The following is a 22919-nucleotide window of genomic DNA, read 5'->3' as shown; positions in this document are numbered from 1 at the left end:
ATTTATAGAGTAGTGAAGAAAAAAAAATTATCACTAGTTGAAATTCTCCTGAAGCCCTGCACATTACGTTTTTTTTAATATATAAATTTATTTATTTTATTTATTTTATTTTTGACTGTGTTGGGTCTTCGTTGCTGCATGCGGGCTCTTCTCTGGTTGTGGCGCACAGGCTTCTCATTGTGGTGGCTTCTCTTGTTGGGAGCATGGGCTCTAGGCACGCGGGCTTCAGTTGTTGTGGCACATGGGCTCAGTAGTTGTGGCTTGCAGGCTCTAGAGCGCAGGCTCAGTAGTTGTGGTGCATGGGCTTAGTTGCTCTGTGGCATGTGGGATCTTCCCACACCAGGGCTCGAACCCGTGTCTCCTGCATTGGCAGGCGGATTCTTTTGTTTTAGTTTTTTTTTAATTAAATTTATTTATTTGTTTTGTTTGTTTATGGCTGTGTTGGGTCTTTGTTGTTGCACACGGGCTTTCTCTAGTTGCAGCAAGCGGGGGCTACTCTTCGTTGCGGCACATGGGTTTCTCATTGCAGTGCTTCTCTTCTTGTGGAGCACGGGGTCTAGGTGCGCTGGCTTCAGTAGTTGTGGCTCATGGGTTCTAGAGCGCAGGCTCAGTAGTTGTGGCACACAGGCTTAGCTGCTCTGCGGCATGTGGGATCTTCCCGGACCAAGGCTCAAACCCGTGTCCCCTGCATTGGCAGGCGGATTCTTAACCACTGCCCCACCAGGGAAGCCCCTGTTCTTATTTTTAACTCTGGAAGAAAAACCCATACCACACACACAGCATAAACTCACCCTACCCCTCTTTCTAGTGGATTGTTCAACAGATGTCCATAGACATTCTGCATCAGGTTTTTAGATATCATCTAGTGCTGGGTCACATAAAAGATTGTACATACCATGCTACAGGACAGTAAAACCCTTCACAGAAACAAATTCATGCAGTTTGTGAAGGCTGTAACCTGTATGGGGGATACTGAGCCCCCTTCCTTTTATTATATACTTTGCTGCATTATAAAAACCCAAATCAAGTCCCTTTCAAAAATAGCTTCAAAATACTGTGGTTTACAAAAACAAAAAAAGATGGAGGGAGAGGTCTATCCTACTAGAAAACAAGTCATATTACATTAGCTTAGGTCAAGTGTGACAATATTCAGCTATATCCCTAACGAAGAGCATCTGGTCAAACCTGGAGAACCTCAGGACCCTTGTGAAGTTTCAAAAGGTTCAGCCTCAGATGAAATGTCAAGAACTCAGGAATGAGACAAAGGAAAAGGTATCGAACTCTCAGCCACTAGCGATGCCAAGTAATGAGCGTTGTGAAGTCTTTTATGACAATGGCGTCAAGGGCTAGGCAGGCAGTAGCATAGCTGGCTGAGGCCTAGAGCACCATCTGGTATACTACAGCTGGGAGGTTTGGCCCCCATTGAAGAAGCACAAGCAGAGCTGGTTCAACGTCTGTTTGCCCTGACAATCAGGGCTTCATCCTGGGAAGGGCTGTGGGACACTGGGTACAGGAGCATCTGGCATTGTCACAGGAACAGAGACATAACAGGCAGTTCATTCTTGGTCAGACTTGTCTCTAACTTTGTTTGAGAATCATAACTGAACCACAAATTGGGCACCTCTTCACTATAAGGTGCAGCTATTCTGATCCTACCTGCTGCTAAGAATCACTCCCTCTGCTGGGCTGTTGTAGCACTTCAATCTACCCTTTCCTACACTATTAGTATATGCTGCTCACTGGTACCGCTATTAGCATATGCTGTTCACTGGTACCACTGAGTTAAGCCCCTTGAGGTCTGGCTGATTAGTTTGCACAGAGGAGGTATACAACACATGTCAGGGAGTCAGCTGGGTATGAAGATAGCTAAGGGCAATATGAAGCTCAAAAATATGAAAAGTGGTGCCAAGAGAGGTCATGCAAGGGCAGGGGAATAGCTGTGATTCATGACACTACCTTCAGAAAGCCTGGGCATGGCAGTGTATTATGCCACACTGGTATGCCATTTTACTGAGGTCGGGGTCCCATGCTGGCAGAGGCCTCAACCCTCAGCCAGAATTCCTGCTTGTATAGCAGAGGCAAGCACTCTGCCTCTTTGAGTGCTACTACTATGGCTGGCTAACGATCCCCCAAGGGCTGCCCATCGCTCACCCTGTGGGCCTCCAGAATATTCTTGCTGTGACACTATCATTCACCTGCCAACAGCCCACACCAACACTTATGGCGTGGCACCTGTGACACGAAGGACTCCAAGACAGTCAGCACTCTGGGTCCCTTGCCAGAATCAACAAGCAGATTTTGACCTATGGAGCTTGCTGGGCCATAGGGACAAGTAGCTGGGGAAATCTGAAGTCCATGGTTTTCCACCCTCTGGGCTGGAAAAGACCTTGATTTCCCTAGAAGAGAAGACATGGCAGCACCCAAGATAGGAAAGGAAAAGACATGTGGCTGTAAAGATTGTGACTTGTGAAGACTCATTCCATAATGCTCTCTCATAGATAGGGAGTGAGAGGATGGGGAAACTGCAGGACATAGCATCGGGGAAAAGCAGCTTCTGAAGCCCTTGGATGGAGGGGCAGGCAGATGGGTGAGGTCAGACTTGGTACCAACCAAGGCACCTGAGGGATTACTTCCTCAGTTTCCAGAGGCTCAGGCAGGGCCCCAGCCCCTCTTTCTTCATAGGGACCCCACAGAAGGCAGAGAGAAGGTTCTATTCTATCTCTTTTCCCATTCCTCACTTTTCTGCATAGTATGCTTACACTATTTTCTTCAGCTTTTATCACATCTATTTCCCATACTCATCAACAAACCTAAGCCATTTCTATTCCCAGTGGCCAGTTACTGCACTCTGGTAACATAGGGTTAAAAGCTTGGTGTCAGCTAGACCACTTATCCTGTCCCTCTGTTATTTCATTGGTAAGAAGTACCACTTACAGGCTTGTTAAGATTAAATGAGGAAATGCATGGGAAACACTCAGCCATGTGCCTAACGTGTACTAAGTGCTCACTAAATATATAATATTGTCCTCACCATGCTGTAACTCTATGGTAGGCTGCCTATCTATCGCCCACTGTTGTCTATTTAGGTTGCTTCTGGCTTTTCATTACTATGAAAAGCCCTGCTGTAAATATCTGGCATTACTACCCTCCCCATAATCTTTTTGGGTTATGTTTCCTAAAGTGGATTTACCAAGTTAAAAACAAATGACTCTTTGTAAAGGTGTTTCCAGATTAATTTCCCCTAATTTGTGAAGAAGCCACACTGAAGACCACCTTCTACCCTTTGCCAGTGTGGAACTTCTGGTCAGTAAAGACAGGATGACTGAGCCTACAAGAGGAGGCAAGGGTGTTGTGGGGATAAGAATGTTCACATCAAACTTTCCTTTTGGAAAACCATCATAAATGAGGAATTCTTATTCCATGTACAGATCATTTTTCCATGTTGCCTTCCAAACCTTTTGGAAAGACAACTCTATATATAACCTAACCAGGACGATGGCTCTGGCATGCCACTGCCCTGAGCCACATTCAACCTTATGACTCTGAGGCATGAGTCTGATGTCACATGACTAACCTTTCATGTCCAGGCATTTGTAAATAGTGTATTAAAAACATCGTGGACTGAAACAGGTGTTAGTAAACTGCACTTGACTGCCAATTAAGACAACCCTACATACCAGCAAGTTGTTTGTTTACATTTCCTTTTTTTTTTGCAGTATGCGGGCCTTTCACTGCTGCGGCCTCTCCCGCTGCGGAGCACAGGCTCCAGATGCACAGGCCCAGTGGCCATGGCTCACGGGCTCAGCTGCTCCACGGCACGTGGGATCCTCCCGGACTGGGGCACGAACCCGCGCCCCCTACATTGGCAGGCGGACCCCCAACCACCGTGCCACCAGGGAAGCCCTACATTTCTTTTTAAAGGGGCTCAAGAATCAACTCAGTGCTGGTGGTGTTAAGGTCCAAGCTTCAGCATTTTAGGAAGAACAGTTTCCATTTTTCATATTCCCAGTCTTATTGTTTGACCCAAGAATGAAGCAAAACAACAAGATATAAAAACCTTACTAGGGCTTCCCTGGTGGCGCAGTGGTTGAGAGTCTGCCTGCCAATGCAGGGGACACGGGTTCATGCCCCAGTTCGGGAAGATCCCACATGCCGCGGAGCAACTAAGCCCGTGCGCCACAACTACTGAGCCTGCGCTCTAGAGCCCACGAGCCACAACTACTGAGCCCACGTGCCTAGAGCCTGCGCTCTGCAACAAGAGAAGCCACCGCAATGAGAAGCCTACGCACCGCAAGGAAGAAGAGTCCCCACTCACCGCAACTAGAGAAAGCCCGCGCGCAGCAATGAAGACCCAACGCAGCCAAAAATAAATAAATAAAATAAATGCCAAATACTTAGCTCCTCTCATTTTCCTATTCAACATAAAAGCCCCCTCCCCACAGCCCAAATCTTCAACACTCTTTCCCCTTCACCTCTGCAGCCTGGGGCTGGAGTCCTTCCCAGCCTCTTTCCAACCATCCCAATCCACCCCCAGCTTCTCTCTTTTTAGGGGAACAGGCACAGCTTCAGTCCCCTATATTGTGGTTGTCTCTAAAACACAAAAGTCTACTCCCACTTATGAGTTTCAGAAACATCCCACAACGTCACACGTTAATCAGCCTGACGTGAAACTTTACTCGTCATTTATAGTTACCTTAAGTCTCTGATTGAAAGCATCAAACAGTAGTTTGATCCCGTCCTGAGTCAGGTTAAGGATGAGGTCATGGCTTAGAGGAGACTACAAAAAACCAAAATAATAAATAAATACACACTCTGAACATGTAGTATTCTCACCAGCACCCACTGAAACCTTATAACATAAATGCAGTGTACAGGGAATATCTAAGTGTAGACAGCTGACAAGTTTGGAAGCCAGAAACTGGTTTGTGAACGCAGTGTCCTCTACTTCCAGCCTTTGAGTTATTACCTGGGGGAAAAGGCCAAAATTATGTGAGTATACAGGCCATTTTCTTTCAAGGGTCCCAGGTCCACATTGTAGCATGGGTTTACTGCTGTCAAACCTACAGAGTAGTTGATGAGGAATAAAAGCCTTGTAAAAGGCCTCGCCAGGATCCAAACTCAGCAAGTAATGGTGAATGCATGTTAGCTGAACCTATGTCCGTTCACTCCCAGGTTGTCTGTACCACCCACAGGAAAACACATTTTATTCTTTGACTGTTTTATGCCAGATTCCAGGACAAAGAAGTACCTTGTGATCTGATTATGTATGAGATGACACTTTTACTCCTCCCTCCCTCCCCGCACCATCCCGTATCAGAAAGTGAAAAGCCCAAGTCTAATACCTAAGGAGTCATATTTCTACATTTGCCCCTTCTGAGTCCTGAGGGGAGGGGAGCAGCAGCAAAGCAGTGGACAGAGCTGGCCTTCTGTCTTGGTGAGCTGGTGACCTTAAGTGACTCTCTAAACTTCTCTGAGCTCTAGTTTCTTCATGGGAATACCATCATCCCTTCCCCTCCAGGGTTGTTATGAGGACATAGATAGTAGATCAGAAAGCACCAAGCTCAGCACTCAGCATACAGTACTCTTTCCTAGAGTCTGCCCCACCTGCCTGCTTCTGTGCCAATGCAATCAATTCAAAGTCTGAAGACTCTCCATATGCCTGAACCAGGCTGCCCAGAAGTAGAAGAAAAACACCACCATCCAAACCCCTGCCCCTTCTTGAAACTGGCACACAGCTGTCAAAAGGGTTTAGACAAGTTTCTTTATAGAGCTTCTCAAGGTAGGCCCAGTAAATGAAAGTATGCCTGTGAGAGACAGAGATATGGGCTGGAAGGCCAGGTGCCACTGCTGGTGTGGGCCTTACTGGAAAAATTCTCTAGAAGGAGCTTTCTGAGATTAGCTCAGATTGTCTGCTCCCCTCCACCCCACTGAGCTTCACAAGACAGCAGGCCCAGGTGGCACCATTATGCCTGGCAAACACTAGAAGAAAGAATGTTGTAATTTTCCAGTAGCTCTGTATGAATGTCTAAACCATTAGGTGTCAAGCACGATAATGGAATAATGAACCCTGACCTTAGGTCACTTACTCTCAACCCAGAATACACAGTTCTATTTCTGAGAGGGCTAGTCCATGGTGGTAAGCAGGATGAAGCAAGATTTTAGCATCTTTCAAGATCCTTGCTTGGAGTATATGAATTTTCTTACACGCTCCCAACATCTGATCATTTTTTTCCCTGCCATTGTTACAATTCAGGACATAACTAAGCAATTTTCAAAAGCAAGCAATTTTCAAAAGCAAGCAAATCATCCTCACAATTAATGTTTTATTAGTACTTTATATCTACAGAACCAAAATGCATATGTACTATGTGGTGTTTAAGCAGGTACTTTCCAGTTCAGTAAAGCTGTCTCTGCTAGTTGTTAACATCTCTTCCCTGTAAGAAAGATGGGACCTACTTGATATGCACATTTAATTTCCAAGGTGTGATTTGCTAGAGACAAGATATTTCTGAAATGTTTAATGGGGCCAAATGATTTTCTGCACATGATGGGAAGCAAAGACACAAATGGGAAAGGAAGGGAAGGACGGCAGAAGAGGACAGGATCCACATTTAAGAAGCACCATATGAGAGACTATTTCCTCTTGATCCTCATCAAAAGATTATTCTATTATAAGGAAACCATATCCACTTTACAGAAGGAGAACCAGTCGGGTTATTAACTTGCTACAGTCGGACAACCAAGAAATGGGGAAAAGCATAGATCTGAACCAAGGTCTGGATTTAAAAACCTATGATTCCGGGGGCTTCCCTGGTGGCGCAGTGGTTGGGAATCCACCTGCCAATACAGGAGACACAGTTTTGAGCCCTGGCCCGGGAAGATCCCACATGCCGCGGAACAATTAAGCCCGTGAGCCACAACTAGTGAGCCTGTGTGCCACAACTACTGAAGCCCGTGCACCTAGAGCCTGTGCTCCGCAACAAGAGAAGGCACCACAATGAAGAGTAGTCCCTGCTCGCTGCAACTAGAGAAAAGCCCCGCATGCAGCAACAAAGACCCAATGCAGCCAAAAGTAAATAAATAAATAGAACAAACAAAAAAAACCCCAAAACCCTATGATTCCAGCTGCTTAGAAGACACTGGGGGAAATTAGCTTAATTAATGTTAAAAGTTAAAACTACTATTTGTACCCAAAGACTGGAATGACAGACAACAAGGTAGTGATATATGAAATATACTTCATTTAAAATAATTGGTTAAGAAAGTTTAAAGTCTACTTTCTAATGTATCTAATCTTGGGTGCTTAAATCTGATTTAACTAAATGTACTGGTGGCTACAAGTTCAAGAAGTAAGCCCATTATCCCTGTTTTGATGGCTGCTACCTGTCCTGAGTAAGTCCCTCATGGTCTAACACTGAAAGTCAAATAAGGTTAGGGATGATCTGAGTGCAAAAAAGAGGAAGTCACCATTCTTCATTTAATAAATGAGAAACCATTTTGGCATTGTGGCTCCACGAACCTCTGCCCAAGTTCTGTGTTTTGTGGTAGGCACAAGAATATCCAAGCACTTGCTTGGAGATTAAGCATTCCCTGTCTCAGAAGGACCCCTCACATGGGCCTCACTAGGCTGGCAGAGGGGTACAGTACTATGAAATATAATGTTTGGGTATAGGTAACAGGCTCAACTCTGACACTAAGCCAAACTGGGAAGCCTCACAGAAATCTCACCCACCTCTAATCCACAACATTCTTCATGTCAAAAATAAGCTGTCAGTTGCTTTAGGATCAGAAACTAATTGAAACAAATGGAAATAAAATCATCATTTTGGTACTTAAAGGGTCTCAGAAAAGGCACTGAGAACATCTTATAGCCTGTGTAGGATCAAAACTATTCCCTGAGGTTTATGACACACAGGGCACCACAAAGGTTGCTCCATAGTGTCTGTGTCCAGAAGAACTACGGATTCCAGTGAGTTCAACAGAAGGGAGACTGCATTTTTAGAGATAAGAAGAATCTTATTTCTAAAGGTCTATAAAAATGTTTCTAACTTTACTTATAAAACCTAATAAAAGAAATCCTGATGTTCAAAAAGTTCTGCTCCAGTGCCAACCTAAAATATAGTATACTCTTTCTGGAAACTGAAAAGGTCCTTGTAGGTACATATAACATTATACTATAGGGGTTAATTCTGGGCACAACATTAATAGAGACTACCATAAATCAGACCAAAAAAAAAAAAAAAGTAAAACATGTCCATTAACTTGGAGCCAATGTTTTGTAATTTCCGTATATCAGATCATTCTCAGTAAAGGGGTGAGCTATACCTGCTTTTTTTCAAGTCTGGGATGCTGTGCTAGCTAGAAATCTGTACTGCAACAATCCTGAACACAAACCAAAGCAATCAACAAAGCAGAAAAGACTAAACATGAAAGTGGAAGGCAAGCACCCTAGAAGACCAGACAATCCCTGAGGTGACCTCCCACTGAAAAAGCCCCTTTTAAGAGCCAGTAGGTAAGTCAAACATAATAAAAAAACCAAGTTTGGTTATTACGGCTTGTCTAAGCTTGGCAGCACTAGATTATCAAAACCACAAGTTTCAGAATCAAAGAAAATGTACTTGGTAACTGACTAGTGTTGAAGACTCTCCCATTCAAATGCATTGGCCTAGGAATTCCTGCCAGTCAGTATCTCCCAGAGCATCAGCTTCCAGAAATGATTCACTGAGTAGGGATGCTATTTCAGTAAACAAATCAGCCACCACTCACCTGTTCACTGTAGAGAACCTGGACATTTTTTATGATGCGACAGTGCTTCTGAAGAATGGCTACTGCCTGAGCCAGAGGCATTCCTGAAATAAAGCAAGGACACCTGTGTGGTTACTTGGGCTATCCATTTACTGGCATCTATCACTGTACTAGGCATTAGTCCCTGTAGTAAAGCCTGGGGTGGGAGCAGACGCCACTAAAGTCTATGGACATATTGAGTAAATAAACGTTCAATAAGCAGTAAGAGCTAGAGAATAAAGTTAATGGCAAGCACTAAGGGAATAAGTGGATTGTATAAGGGGAGGGAGTAAATATAAAAGACTTCCTGGAAATGGGGACTTCCATGTTGATCCCAAGCAGGCAAAGGGCTTAGAGAAAGCAAGTCAGCTGGAACCAAAGAATAGAGTAAGAAATGCATTGACTGCATGACTCTGGAGGCCAAGGTTCTGATTCTCACTCTGCCATGATTACATATAACCTAGGCAGGTCCTTCCTCTCTTCCTTTCTGATATCTGTCTCCTCTTTTAGTCTGCAGGAGCATATGATTTGTAAGGGCTCATTTAAAAAGTGAAAAAAATATCACACAATTACCAGAATCAACTTATTTTATGAAGGATTTCAATGGATTCTCACTTATCAACCCACAAACATCCTCTAAATCTTAACACTTGATTTTTTAACTTGTGGGCCATTTTAAACAAATTTACATATGCCCCCAGTTTAAGAAATCCAGATCCCAATGACATCTCAAAGATTCCAGGGACTCATGGGGAACAGCAAAAAGTATGTTCTCACAGAGTGCATTATATTTCAAACAAGAAGAAACTCAGAGACAATCCAAAAACAAAGCTTCATGAGTGCAAGGACAGTGTCTGTGTTATTCACCACTCTCTGGATCCCCAGCACTGGGGACCCATACAGTGGCTGTTGAATAAACATTTATTTAGTGGGACTGAAGGATTATGGGCTAGGTAATAAGAGAAAGGAAGAAGGACCACCATATGACCTTGGGGCAGCACAGTGGCTCACATTCAAGATCAGTTTACCTCTGATTCCAGGAGAGATGTGCAGAAAAGAGCTCACACACAAAGAATTAGAAAGTTAAAAAATGTGTGACCCATCTACATTTAAACAATGATCTAATCCTGCCTTCATTCAATGGTCCATTCTACGGTTTGAAGAAAGTTGGAGGGAACCACACCTTAAGGTACTTCCCAGCCTTCTATAGCATAGAGCCTGGCACACAGTAGAGACTTAAATGTTTGTTGAGAATATGAACAAGTTGATGCACCATTCAGCTTTGCCATTCCTGAAATGGAGAAGCATCTATGCTGTCTCTCCCATAGGGAATGGGCAAACATCCATGTAGGCAAGACAGATAACCTCAGGTGCTGAGAAAGAGAAGGCCACATGGCACAAACCAGTTTCTTGAGGGACGGTTCTTTTGCACCTAACCACATCAAATTCCTGGCCTTGGAATCTTTGGGTCCTGAGGCTTCCAGGGAGTAACCCACCTGGAGCAGACAAAGCAGCCACCAACGACCAGTTGTCACACAGCTGCTGGTAAAGGAAGGCTACAAAAGGTCTCTAAAGGGAACCAACCATGTATATGGCAAAGAAACCCGAGCACCATTCTAGCTCTAAGAGTTACCTAACCCCCCAAAGGGTGTGGAGTATATGGTCAGTCTACACATCCTACACCTTACTCATTATTTGCCTGCTTATAACCCTCCAGTGGTTTCACAATCCAGGGGGATAAAACCCAAACAACATGCCATCACCTAACAGCCCTGAATATTCTGGACCTTGGCCACCTCCTCTACTCTTTCCACTGCTCACCAAGCCTCCCTTTGTTCCTAGCACACATCAAGCTCTTGGCCACTTTAGGCTTTTGCACTAACTCAACTCTGCTGAAATGTTCTTCCCATAGCTGGTTCTTCTCACTCTTCAGGTCTTGGCTCACACTTCACTTCCCTGACTGCCTTATCTAATGAAGCCTCCCATTCCATTTATTTATCTGTAAGAGTCTCCCCTACATGCCTCCTTGAGGACAGAGACAATGTCTGTCTTACGGCTGTATCCTCAGCACTCAATCACCATGCCCACCACACAACAGTAAGTGGTTCTATGTACCTGTCGAGCTCTGAATGAGTGAAATAAAGCAATTAGGTACAATAAACAGATCCTGTAGGCCCTTAGGACCACCCTCTCCCTCTGAGAATTCTCATCCTGTCTCCATCAATACCACTCTTTCCTGCTGTTCCTCCAACTTTCCCAAGTCTCTATGATGGGCAGTATTTCCTTCTGCCCATCCCTCACTCACCCAACCACCTAGTTTCTGACTTACATCTCAATCTGTTTTCTGTATATATCAAAAGGCAAATAGGGACTTCCCTGGTGGTCCAGTGGTTAAGATTCCACACTCCCAATGCAGGGGGCCCAGGTTTGATCCCTGGCCAGGGAACTAGATCCCGCATGCTGCAACTAAAGATCCCACGTGGCACAACTAAGACCTGGTGCAGCCAAATAAATAAATAAATATTTTAAATAAATAAATAAACCTTTAAAAAAAGGCAAATGAAGAGTTGACAGATTAAAAGTGACTTTTTAATCTTCTCTTCAATCTGGCCTCTCCTTTGTATTCCGGATCTCATCTCTAACACAGTCACTCAAGCCAGAAACCTCTAGATTCCTCTTCCTTACCCATATCTCCAAATCTAGTCACCAAACTTTCTTCCTAAACCCATGCCCACAACACTTTACTAATAGACATCCTTTTTTCCACTGAACAGAGACTCTTTGATAGTGTCCCAGGCAGCTAACTACAAATAGGGAATCTGGGGATCTGATCTTCTTCCACTAGTACATCATGCTCTAATTAAAATACCAAGTTGCTTGCAGCTCCCCACAGGATCTATCTTTCCCACTTTTTTTTTTTTTTTAAAACCTGACTGGAAGATTTATGTCTATGGAAGTGTAGTTGAAAAATCTGGCAGTAGACTTCTGATAGGGCCTTCCTGGTGCTCACTGGCTCCAGGAATGGTATTGGTTCCTACAGATTAATAGGAAGCCTTCTCTGAACTCCCAGGTCAGGTCAAGTCTCTTCTCCCCTTCCACAGCACCCTATACAACCTCTACCTCATTATAATAAAATGAACTATTTCTGTACGCCTTCCCTCCCACTAGACTAAGCTCTTCAGGGCTTATGACCACTTCTTACTCAATTTTCAATGATTATAAGCAGAGTCCACAGAATGACCCTTCAATAGAGTAAGCCCCTAGTCTCTCTGGAACAAGGTAATCTCAGAGAAGACCATTCTCCAGTGACCCTTTAAATCTACCTTGCTTGGGCATTTTCAAGATTAATTTTTAAAAATTTTTTTTATTGGAGTATAGGTGATATAAAATGTTGTGTTAGTTTCTGCTGTACAGCAAAGTGAATCAGTTATACATATACATATGTCCACTCTTTTTTAGATTCTTTTCCCATATAGGTCATTACAGAGTACTGAGAAGAGTTCCCTGTTCCCTGTGCTATACAGTAGGTCCTTGTTAGTTATCAATTTTTTTCAAGATTAATTTAAAAACGAATTTAGAGATATGTCTCCATACCAATACATCCTGCAAGTCTCACTGAAAACATTTCAAGTTTGCACTGCCTTTACTCCACCATTGGTCAACCCATGGGTGGCACTCTCAGAGATTCCTCTCTGCCTAGGCTTTCCTGTCTCTGTGTTGTTGGCATTTCCCTAATCTCCCAAGAGTACACAAAGGCCAGGAAGGCAGCCAAAAAGCTGGATGCAGCTCCTCACCGTGCCAGGCGGATGATGGCAAGGGCTAGATATATCTGCATTTGCACAGATTCCAAAAAGAAACCTGGAGACAAAGCTGAGCCCATACTCAGGACAGAGCAGTGAGAAGCAGAAAATCCCTGTTAGGCTTCTTTTTCTCCTCTCTGCCTTTCCGAGCCTGTTCTTCATCTGGCAAATGGAGGTCACCTTACAGGGTTGTGGTGACTTTAGTCTAGCCTAAGAATGTAATTCTAAAGCACAGATCCACTTACTAGACCTATCCCTACCTATCAGCCTCAAGTGCAGTTTAAATGTGTTGAGGGCTGGGCAGAAGATTGAGAAAGAGGGAAAAATTACTTTTTTATAAAAAGCTTGGGGAAGTTAAATGACCACCATCTCTCAGGCAGACACAATTCAAAAATACGAATTTTTTTTTTTGGTCATGCTGAGCGGCTTGTGGGATCTTAGTTCCCCGAGGAACTAAGCTTTCACTCAAAGTTCAATTCTGGGCCCAATGTACAAAAATGCTCTTTTCACTGTTTGTGGTTGCTACTTAGACAGCCTAAAAGAACTACCCAAATCCTTAATTCCTAGAAACTGGCAAAGTTAGGAGTAGGGGTTAAGGTATCAAAGCAACAGTTGACAGAAGAAGCCTTACTCTCCCACCCAATTTTTTGGAAATCTCAAATGATATCCTAATCACAACTTTTGACCCAGAGACTGCACTACAGAGATCCACAACCTGGTCACACCATCAAGCACAGTTTGAAGCTACAGTTACAGTTTTCACTCCACCCTGTGAAGTCTTGGTATGAGCATAAGCTGTGGTTAGGGGAGGTTCTTTCCTAACTAGAAGCCAAACAGCATCAGCATGACAAATGGGCCTGGAGGCAAAGATATTATTATTAGCCTCTCAATCAAGTTCTTGGTGCTTCACAAGAAGCTGCAGTGTTGCGAGAAGGTGACTGAAAATTCTCAATAAAACTGGCTCCTACAACCCAGAGGAGGATTGTTGTTCAGTTCACGGAGACACTGAGCACCAGCAGAGTCCTACCAGCAAATCTGTTCTGCAGTTTCTCAACTACCCTATCTCCATAGACATGAGTCTTCCAGATTCAAGGATAAGCTATAGCCCAATGGAGCAGCTGCCTCAGTCCAGTAGCCCAAATTAGTGTGACAAAAGTTCAGCCCTGCACAAACAAACAGCACAGACACCCACTCCCCACCCCCTCCTTCCTAGTGCTGGAACATAAAAGTAAACACCCTCTGGGGTTACCGAATGCAAATGATTGTACACATAAAGGTAGTGACGTTGAGGAAAGGGAAAAAATGGGCCAAAACTCACAAAATGGCCAACCTGCATTTTCTACAAGCTAAATGTTACTTTCCCCGAACTCCTATTTCATTCAACCTTTAACTCTCTCGGCTAAGGTCTGGGTTTAGATTACACCACACATCAACCACATAAAAACGAGAAGGAAGCTAGTCAGAATTTCCTTTAACACACACAAACTCTCCTTAACTCCCTTGACCAGATCCCCGACATCTGACGATGAGAACAGTGCCTGGGTTTCTCCTAGAGGCTACCCACAGCCCAGAAAAGCAAAGGGAGACAGACCACTGTGGCGGTGTTTAAGGGTGTCAGTCACTTCTTAGTTATTTGGTCTGTAAAATGGGGATAGAAATAACAAGAGTAGCAACCCCGGCGGCATACTTGAGATAATTATGCAGAGGAGAATGGGGCCTGGCCCTGAGTCAATGTTTGGGGCGTGTCAGCCATTGTTATTGTTATTATTACTGAAGCACTGCCCCAAGAGGGGCCCCGCTGAGGCCTGATGCAAGGGCGTCAGGGCCTGGCAGAGCGGTACGCTGCCGGGTCGGGGCGGTCGGAGCGGGCATCTAGTGGCTGGAGCTCCAAAGAGCCGAGGAGCCGCGGGCGCAGGGGAGTAAGGAGCAGAGCCCAGAGGTGGGAAGGGCCAGAAAGGAAGGAAGGAAGGATCAGCGAGTAGGGTCGTGAGGGAGGACCCCATACTCACCCAGAGCGAATTCCCATTGCTCATTTCCCAGAGAGCGCTCGGGCACTACCTCCAGATCCAGCATTGGTTCGGCTCGCCGGGGCGGCCTCTCTGCGGCAGTGCGGACGGGACCGGAGCTGAAGAAACAAAGCAGCAGGTGACCCACCGCCCCCGCCGACCCGCGGCAGCTCTGTTCTCCACCTCTACCCGGTCGCCAACGCTACCGGCCCAACACCACACCTCACCTGACCTCACCTCACCTCACCGGCAACAGCCTTCAGCAGCGGCGGCAGCAGGAGCGTCTGCGGCAAAAGTGGCGTGCGGGGCCGTAAAGTGTGGCAGAGGCGGGGCGAAGGCGGGATTTCAATCGCGGGGGCGGAGCTAAGGCGGAGTCACTCAGGCGCAAACTCCGGATAGGCTGCTGCGACAGTCCGGGCGAAGGCAGAGAGAGGCCTCAGAGTACCATCCGGAAGTGCTGGCGCTCTTGGAACGAGGAGCACCGTCCTCTGTGAACCTCTACATCTGCACACCACACCGCACACGTTTCACACAAGGATGTCTGAACCACGCAATACATGCATGTGACATGGCTGTACAGCACCTGTCTGCCGTCTCTGCATGTACGGCCCACTCACAGTCACTGGGCGCAAAAGGCGAGTTCCGAGGGCGCACCACCTGAGGTCCAGCGGGGAGGGAGGACACGGAGTCTCAAAGCCCAAGACGCGCCAGCGCCCTGGCACTCTCGGTTGGTGCCGAGACTGACAGCGGCCGCAGCTGCCTCTAGTTGTTCAGGAATGATTCCTTCTCGCTGCGGCCCCTGGGGCTCGGGTCGAACTCAAAGCAAACGAGGAGTGGGCTCGAGCATGTGTGTAGGGGCGGGGCGGGGGGCAGTTGAGGGAGAGGACTAGGGTAGAGGGGAGGAGCTAAGCCCGATCTCCTGGTTGAGTACCTTCAGCTGTGCGCAGCCCCCAGGGCAGCAGCTCGGACTCCGCCAGAGACGGCTTTACCGCCAACGCTGTGTGGTTTTGACCAAACCGCTGGTACTCTTTGTGCCTCAGTTGCCTCATTTACAAGTCGGGAGTAGGGGGTCTTTTAGCCTGTTCATCCTGAGCTATTGGCCCGTGCCCTGGGACACTCTAAAACTGAAAGACAACCAGGCTTCTTCTGGAGCTGACCCTTGGTGAATGCAGCCTCTGGATTCTCACAACCACCCTGAGATGCAAGATTGGTTATAATCTCACTTTACAGGCAGGAAAAAAAATGAGGCCCAGATTGGCTAAAGGCCTTGTGGACCTAGGCGGTAGAACTCAAATTCTTTGCATTACATTGCCCCGGGAGAAAGGTTTTCAGCAGGGGAGAGAGTGACATGCTAAATTCTTAAACTGGCTTGATAGGAGTGTAACATGGAAGTCTCTATCAAAACTTGGCCACTGCTACTGGCAGTGGTTAAGAATCCGCCTGCCAATGCAGGGGACACGGGTTTGATCCCTGGTCCAGGAAGATCCCACATGCCGCAGAGCAACTAAGCCCGTGCGCCACAACTACTGAGCCTGTGCTCTAGAGCTCGTGAGCCACAACTACTGAGCCCACGAGCCACAACTACTGAAGCCCTCGCACCTAGAGCTGGTGCTCCATGACAAGAAGCCACTGCAATGAGAAGTCCGCGCACCGCAATGAAGAGTAGCCCCGCTCGCCGCAACTAGAGAAAGCCAGCGCACAGCAAAGAAGACCCAGCGCAGCCAAAAATAAATAAATAAATTTAAAAAACAAACAGACAAACATGGAGGGACTTCCCTGGTGGTCCAGTGGGTAAGACTTTGTGCTCCTGATGGAGGGGGCCCAGGTTCGATCCCTGGTTGGGGAACTAGATCCCACATGCATGTGGCAACTAAGAAGTCTGCATGCCACAACTAAGAGCCCGTATGCCACAACTAAGACCCAGTGCAGCCAAAATAAATAAATAAATATTGAAAGACAAATACGGAGAAGGATGTCCATTTGCAGAATCCTATGCCAAAATAATAAAACTAAGTCACTGAGATGTCCACCAGTAGGAAAGTGGCTAACTAAACTCTGATATATATGTATAATAGGATCCATTTTTTAAAATGAAGTATATCTCTATGTGCTGATGTGGAAGGAGCTCCAAGAGAAAAAAGCCAGGTGCAAAATTGTATAGTATGACCCATTTTTTTCCTGTAAAATCAGAAATAAAAGAAACATTGGCCTTAGGGCTTCCCTGGCAGTCCAGTGGTTAAGACTCCTCCATGCTTCCATTGCAGGGGGCACGGGTTCCATCCCTGGTCGGGGAACTAAGATTCTGTATGCTGTGCGCATGGTGCGGCCAAAAAAATAAATAAATAAAATAGAACATTGGCCATACCGTAAAAGGGAGAACATTTCTTGAAAGATAAACAAAAAATTATCAATAATACCGAATACAGGGAAAGAGGCAGGGGCCAGTGATCAGGGGGACATTTACCTCTTATAATGCATGGCAAGCGTTAAAGATGTGTTGTTGGGCAGCTGGCCTGGAGAAAAACATAAGGTTGGTGGGGAGTAATCTTAGTCAATTTGGAATGTCTGAATTTAACTCAAATCCAACTAGACTAGGAATGGTTCTTCTATTTAAAAAACACTTGGAGGGACTTATTTCTGGTGGACAACGAAGGGTATAAGAGAGGAAGGAGAAAGAGAAAGCCACACACTATGGATAACAACGTGATGATGGAATAAAATCCATATTTTATGGCAAGACAAGAAAAATTTAAACATAAAATTTGGGCCTCCTCCCTCCCCTTTAGTGTGTGTTATGCACCTGCATTAACCAGACCTCCTTAGGAGATAACATTCCTTCTTAATCTCATCAAGGGTCACAACTCCTTGAGATAACCTTTCTTCTTAATCTTGTAAGGGGCCATGATGACCCATGACCCACTACTCACCTGGTATGCATGATCTGGATTGTGTAAACTGTCAATAGTATGTCATTTAATGTATAGCCCACTGTCTCAAAAACTTATATAACTGTGCTTTGACCTCTAACGGGTGGAAGAGTTTTCAGGGCTTTCTGAGAGGCAGTTCCCACGTTATAATCCTCAATTTGGCTTGAATAATATTTTCTATTTCTTTCTTGAATCGACTGATTAATTTTTTCATCAACAGTGAAAAGGAGTTTTAGTTTGGAAAACCCAAGAAAGAGGAAGAACAAGGTTGGGGATGCCCCTAAGAATCTCCTTACTGGGATAATAGACAGGTTTCTGTGCACAATGTCAGTCAACAACAAATGGTTATATTAGCTCATTGTGCTGTCCCAAGCCATTGACATAAGTGTGATCCACCCAGGTTTTTGTCAGGGGTAGGAGTGACAGCTTTGGGATGGTAGTCTGGGAGGAGGCCCGAGTCCAGAGCCTGATACACAGAGCAGAAGCAGGAGGTGTCTCAGGGGAGTAGGACCACTTGGGAGAATGTCAGCAACTGCTGTTCCCCCAAACTGAGGGTGCGGATGTTCAGAAATATTGAACTGGATGTTGGTGAACTGCTAAGACCTTCAGGGGAGCACAGGTAGTCATCGAGGTGGTCCAAGTCAGATATGCAGGGACAGCCTCAGGTCAGGGTATAGTGAGTGATTAAGTACATGGACTGGGAATTTGAATCCCAGTTCTGTCCTTTAAGAGTTTTATGCCTTGGGCAAGTTACTTAATTTCTCCATGCCTTAGTTTTCCTCATTTGTAAAATGACCATAACTTCACAGATTTGTTAGGAGGACTGCAATTATAAGAGTGTCTGAGTTATGGTAAAAGCTTTGTGTGTAACTACAAATTAAAAAAAAAAAATCTAGTAGTGGGCCTTCCCTGGTGGTCCAGTGGTTAAGACTCCACACTTCCACTGCCGGGGGCACGGGTTTGATCCCTGGTTGGGGAACTAAGATCCTGCATGCCGTGCGGCATGGCCAAAAAAAGAAATAAATTTTTTTAAAATGGTTTTTTAAAAAACCTACAGAGCTGTTAATTAAAAAAAAAAATCTAGTACTGACAGAGAACTGATGGAATCCATTGGCAGGATCTACAGATTGGATGTAGACGATGACAGAGAAAAAGAGTCAGGGATAAAAACACAGGTTTCCAGGGCTTCCCTGGTGGCGCAGTGTTTGGGGGTCCGCCTGACGATGCAGGGGACGCGGGTTCGTGCCCTGGTCCAGGAAGATCCCACATGCCGCAGAGCGGCTGGGCCTGCGCGTCCGGAGCCTGTGCTCCGCCTGTGCTCCGCGACGGGGGAGGCCGCAGTGGTGAGAGGCCCGCGTACCGCAAAACAACAACAACAACAAAAAAACCCCACAGGTTTCCAGCTTTGGGTAGCTGGATGGATGGTGGTGTCAAGATAGGAAAGTAGCTGGGGGAACTGACACTGGAGGCTGGAAGGATGCTAATCCTTTTGTTAAAACTGTCACATGTGGTAATTTAGGAGGCAGGAAATGTACCAAATTTGAAGCCCTAGCTGAAGAGCTTGGAAAGCAGAATCTTAGTACCATGATTACTAATTGCTTGTATTTATCAAGGTAAAAAACAAAAAACAAAAAACCAGGGATGGGGCCATGGGTCATGGAAAGCGATGAATTGGGGAGTCTCTCCCAATCAGTCTTACAAAGAACACTCCCCTCTCAGAGTAGGGGGCCTTCAAGTGTTCTCCCTAATGACATTTCATAACTGTCATTTCATAAAAGACCAATGACTTGATTCTTCCCTTTCTGAATGGAAGTGTTTCCTGCAGTTTTCCTGTCCCTATTTCACCACTGTATATTGGCTGTGTGGGCAGATAACCACATATCACAGAATTTTAGTTCAATACCTGATCAGCTGGGACTTTTAGGTTGTCTCCCATGGTAGATATATTTTGTTGAGGGCAAGAGAGTAAAATTAAATATTTAATAATTCAAAGGGTGGCCTGTGATAGTCATTGGAGCTATTCACAAATATTCTCTTTCCTGGGCAAAAGGTAGGATTGTGGTTTTCTGCCCAGATGCAGCTGGGCATGGCCTTGTGATTTGCTAGGTCCAATGAAATGTAAACAGAAGTCTCATGTGTCAATTTCAGGTGACAGTTTTAAAAGTGCCCCTTTCATTACACTATTTTCTTGGCTCTGTCACATGGCTGGCAATGTTCCAGTGATGGCTCTGTCAGCCTAGGTCAATCACTGATGGGTATTTAACAAATAAGAGATAAGTCTTTAAGCCAATAAAATTTGGGGGGTTTTAGGCAACACAACCAGCCTATCCAGGTAAGAGAAACAGGGGAAAATTGCCAGTTATGTCTCCTGTACTTTTTTCTCCAGCTTGAAGTGTTTCCATGCCCACTAAACTACCCTTAATCTCCCTACTGGGTCACCATATGATCAGTGGGACTGACTTGCTGCTTCTAGTCTTGTTCTATCAACCAAAACGATCTTTATCAACCACCCATTCCCTCAAACCCCCACCCCTCAGTGGCTTCCTGCTTGCCCTAGGGAATTGTCCAGACACTTGAACATGGCTGGAAAAGTCCATCCAGCACTGCTTGTGACCCTCACCCAGGCCCCTGCTGACCCTTTCAGATTTGTCTCACTGCGGCAGCGCCCCCTCCACTCCATGGTCCAGTCGTACTCAACTGCGCCTAGTTTCTCAAACTTGCCACGTTACCTGTAATACTTTTGTCATCTTCTCAATGCTGGAATAATGTCTGCCATCTTTCAGATGTCAGCTCAGATGTCTCAAGGAAGCCTTTTCTTGAGCACCCAGACCAAGTTAGATGTGCCCCGTAACAGCCACAACTTCCAGTACAACTTTAAACAATACTGCTTTTGTTTAGGTTTTGAGCCAGATTGTAGGTTCCGTGAGGGCAGAGACAGTGTCTCTTTAGGGCACTGGATATATACATTTTTTCCCCTAAATGATCCTAGGAGGTAAAATCATCATACTTTGTTTTAATCTCTTTTTTTAAACAGTGTTAGTAAGCCTCAATTTTTTTTTTTTTAACATTTTTCCTTTTGGTTGTATGATCTGTCCTTTGCCCACTTACAATCCTAATATCGATGTAAGCCAATACATGCAATTTAAAATTTTCTACTAGCCACATTAAAAAGGAAAAAGGTAGTTAATTTTAATGTATTTTATTTAACCCAATATAACCCAGTATATAAAAATATTTTAACATGTAAGCAAAATTAAATCTATTTTTTTCTTTTGTATTAGATTTTGATATTTAGTATTTTACACTAACAGTGCATCTCAACCTGGACACAAAATTTTCAAAGGCTAACATGGAATGTAGTCCTCCCAAAACAAAGTTTTAACAAAAATATTTAACACTGCCTCAGTTTTTAAATTAAAACATAAATTCAGTTTCTTGGTTTTACTAGCCACATTTCAAGTGCTCGACAGCCACACATGGCTAGTACCTACCATACATGGATATACATGATTTCTCTAACAAAATATTTCTCCCTGTATCTTATCTTCTCACATTTTCAAATGTTTCTGAAACCTGAAAAAGGCCAATAATGACTTTAAGTTGCTTATTCTGGCCAAAAGCTGAGAATTGACTAATACAGTGACTTTTAGAGTTATCTTGTATTTAAACGAACTAAACTGCCATTTCCACCCATGATTCTACTCTACAAATTGTAATTTTCTAGACTCGGAACATCTTTGAAATGCCATATCTGTATATATGGTGGTGATGCAGGAAAGGGAATTGATGCTACCAGGAGAATCACGCCTTGAAATATGCCTGCAAATGACTGAAATCTTACCTTTAAAGAATGTTTGGGAGATCAAAACGCCAATGTTCTTGTTTTTTGTTTTGGCTGTGCCACACAGCCTGTGGGATCTTAGATCCCTGATCAGGGATCGAACCCGCACCCCCTGCATTGGAAGCGCTGAGTCCTAACAAATGCACTGCCAGGGAAGTCCCCCAGTGTTGTCTTATAAGTACTCAGTTACATATATAAATATGGCAAAATGGCTGTGGTGGTTTTAAAAATATGTCCATAAACTCTCTGACACCTCCCCCCTTCAAGATGAAGCTTAGTAACTCCTCCCTTTCACTGTGGGCCTAACCCAGCAACTCACTTCTAACATAATGAAATATGGCAGCCCAAGATTAGGTTATTAAGATGTGGCTTTGGACTTCCCTGGTGGCGCAGTGGTTAGGAATCCGCCTGCCAATGCAGGGGACACGGGTTACAGCCCTGGTCCAGGAAGATCCCACATGCCATGGAGCAACTAAGCTCGTGTGCCACGACTACTGAGCCTGCACTCTAGAGCCTGCGAGCCACAACTACTGAGTCCACGTGCCGCAACTACTGAAGCCCGTGCGCCTAGAGCCCGAGTTCCGAAACAAGAGAAGCTACTGCAATGAGAAGCCCGCGTACCACAACGGAGAAGCCCCGCTCACCACAACTAGAGGAAGTCCACATGCAGCAACAAAGACCCAACACAGCCAAAAAAAAAAAAAAAAAGATGTGGCTTTCATCTTAGGCATGCACTCTTCCTTGGATCACTTGCTCTGGGAAAGCCAGCTGCCAAGTCATGAGCTGCCCTATGGAGACACCCACATGCCAAGGAAGGACTTCTTCATCCCCAGCACCTAGGAATCAAGGGCTTACACCCAATGGCCTGTGAGAAACTGAGGCCAGTCAATGGCCACGAGTGGGCTTGGAAGGGGATCCTTCAGCCACAAGTAAGCCTTGAGATGACGATAGCTCAGGTTGACAATCTGACTCTAACTTCAGGAGAGACCCTCGATCAGACCACTGGGCTTAGCTTCTTCCAGATTTCTGACCCACAGAAACTGTGGGATGATGTTTACTGTTTTAAGCTGCTAAATTTGGGGGCAATGTGTTATGTAGCAATGGATAATCCACACAATGGCTTATAGCTTGAAAAAGCTCCCCAGTGCCAAATGAGGCATACATCAAGTAAGAGATTTCTTTTTCCAGGTAGCCCCAAACTAACATATCCAAATACCTGTTTCTAGAGGTGATATACTTATTGAAACCATGATGCTACTGCTCAAATAATTTTTGAAATTAACCCTCAGAGTATGAATCTTATTCTTTGGAATTTTGCTTCATGGTACCAATTCAGCATTTAAAGGTATTTGTTATTTGCAATAAGTCTGGTAGTGAATAAGTATATTTTTCCTTATGGATCAAGCTTAGGACATACTTCTAGAGTAAAAGGCTTAATTTTCTGATGTAGGAAAATGCCAAGCAAAGTCCTAAGAATGTCTGAAATGACACCAGCACAATCAACTTGAGTGTATATTCCTAAAATGAATAGTTTGAAAGATGGTAGTTATTTGGATGTGTA

The 22919-nt window shown here is 44.9% G+C and overlaps 1 protein-coding gene and 1 non-coding gene across 3 annotated transcripts in view; one reads left to right on the top strand and one right to left on the bottom strand.

The window, feature by feature from the left end:
• Positions 1 to 14890, bottom strand: part of PHAF1 (phagophore assembly factor 1) — a 28258-nt gene extending 13368 nt beyond the window's left edge. The window contains exons 1-4 of one of the 2 annotated variants that reach the window (XM_030863715.2): positions 14818 to 14890; positions 14594 to 14709; positions 8767 to 8849; positions 4694 to 4777 (exon numbers count right to left, since the gene is read on the bottom strand). In XM_030863715.2, the coding sequence (XP_030719575.1) occupies positions 4694 to 4777; positions 8767 to 8849; positions 14594 to 14657 (231 nt within the window). In that variant the 5' untranslated portion in view covers positions 14658 to 14709; positions 14818 to 14890. The remainder of the gene's footprint in view (positions 1 to 4693; positions 4778 to 8766; positions 8850 to 14593; positions 14710 to 14817) is intronic. The other variant, XM_030863716.2, reaches the window with a different exon arrangement.
• A 1473-nt stretch (positions 14891 to 16363) lies between these two features.
• Positions 16364 to 16436, top strand: TRNAR-CCU (transfer RNA arginine (anticodon CCU)). Its single transcript has one exon. It is a non-coding gene; the product is annotated as a tRNA-Arg (tRNA).
• The last annotated feature ends 6483 nt before the right edge of the window (positions 16437 to 22919 follow it).

The sequence above is a fragment of the Globicephala melas genome, chromosome 19 (genome assembly GCF_963455315.2).
Source record: "Globicephala melas chromosome 19, mGloMel1.2, whole genome shotgun sequence".
Classification (NCBI taxonomy): domain Eukaryota; kingdom Metazoa; phylum Chordata; class Mammalia; order Artiodactyla; family Delphinidae; genus Globicephala; species Globicephala melas.
The sequence above is the reverse complement of the archived record's forward strand: the minus strand, read 5'-3'. Positions and strand labels throughout refer to the sequence as shown.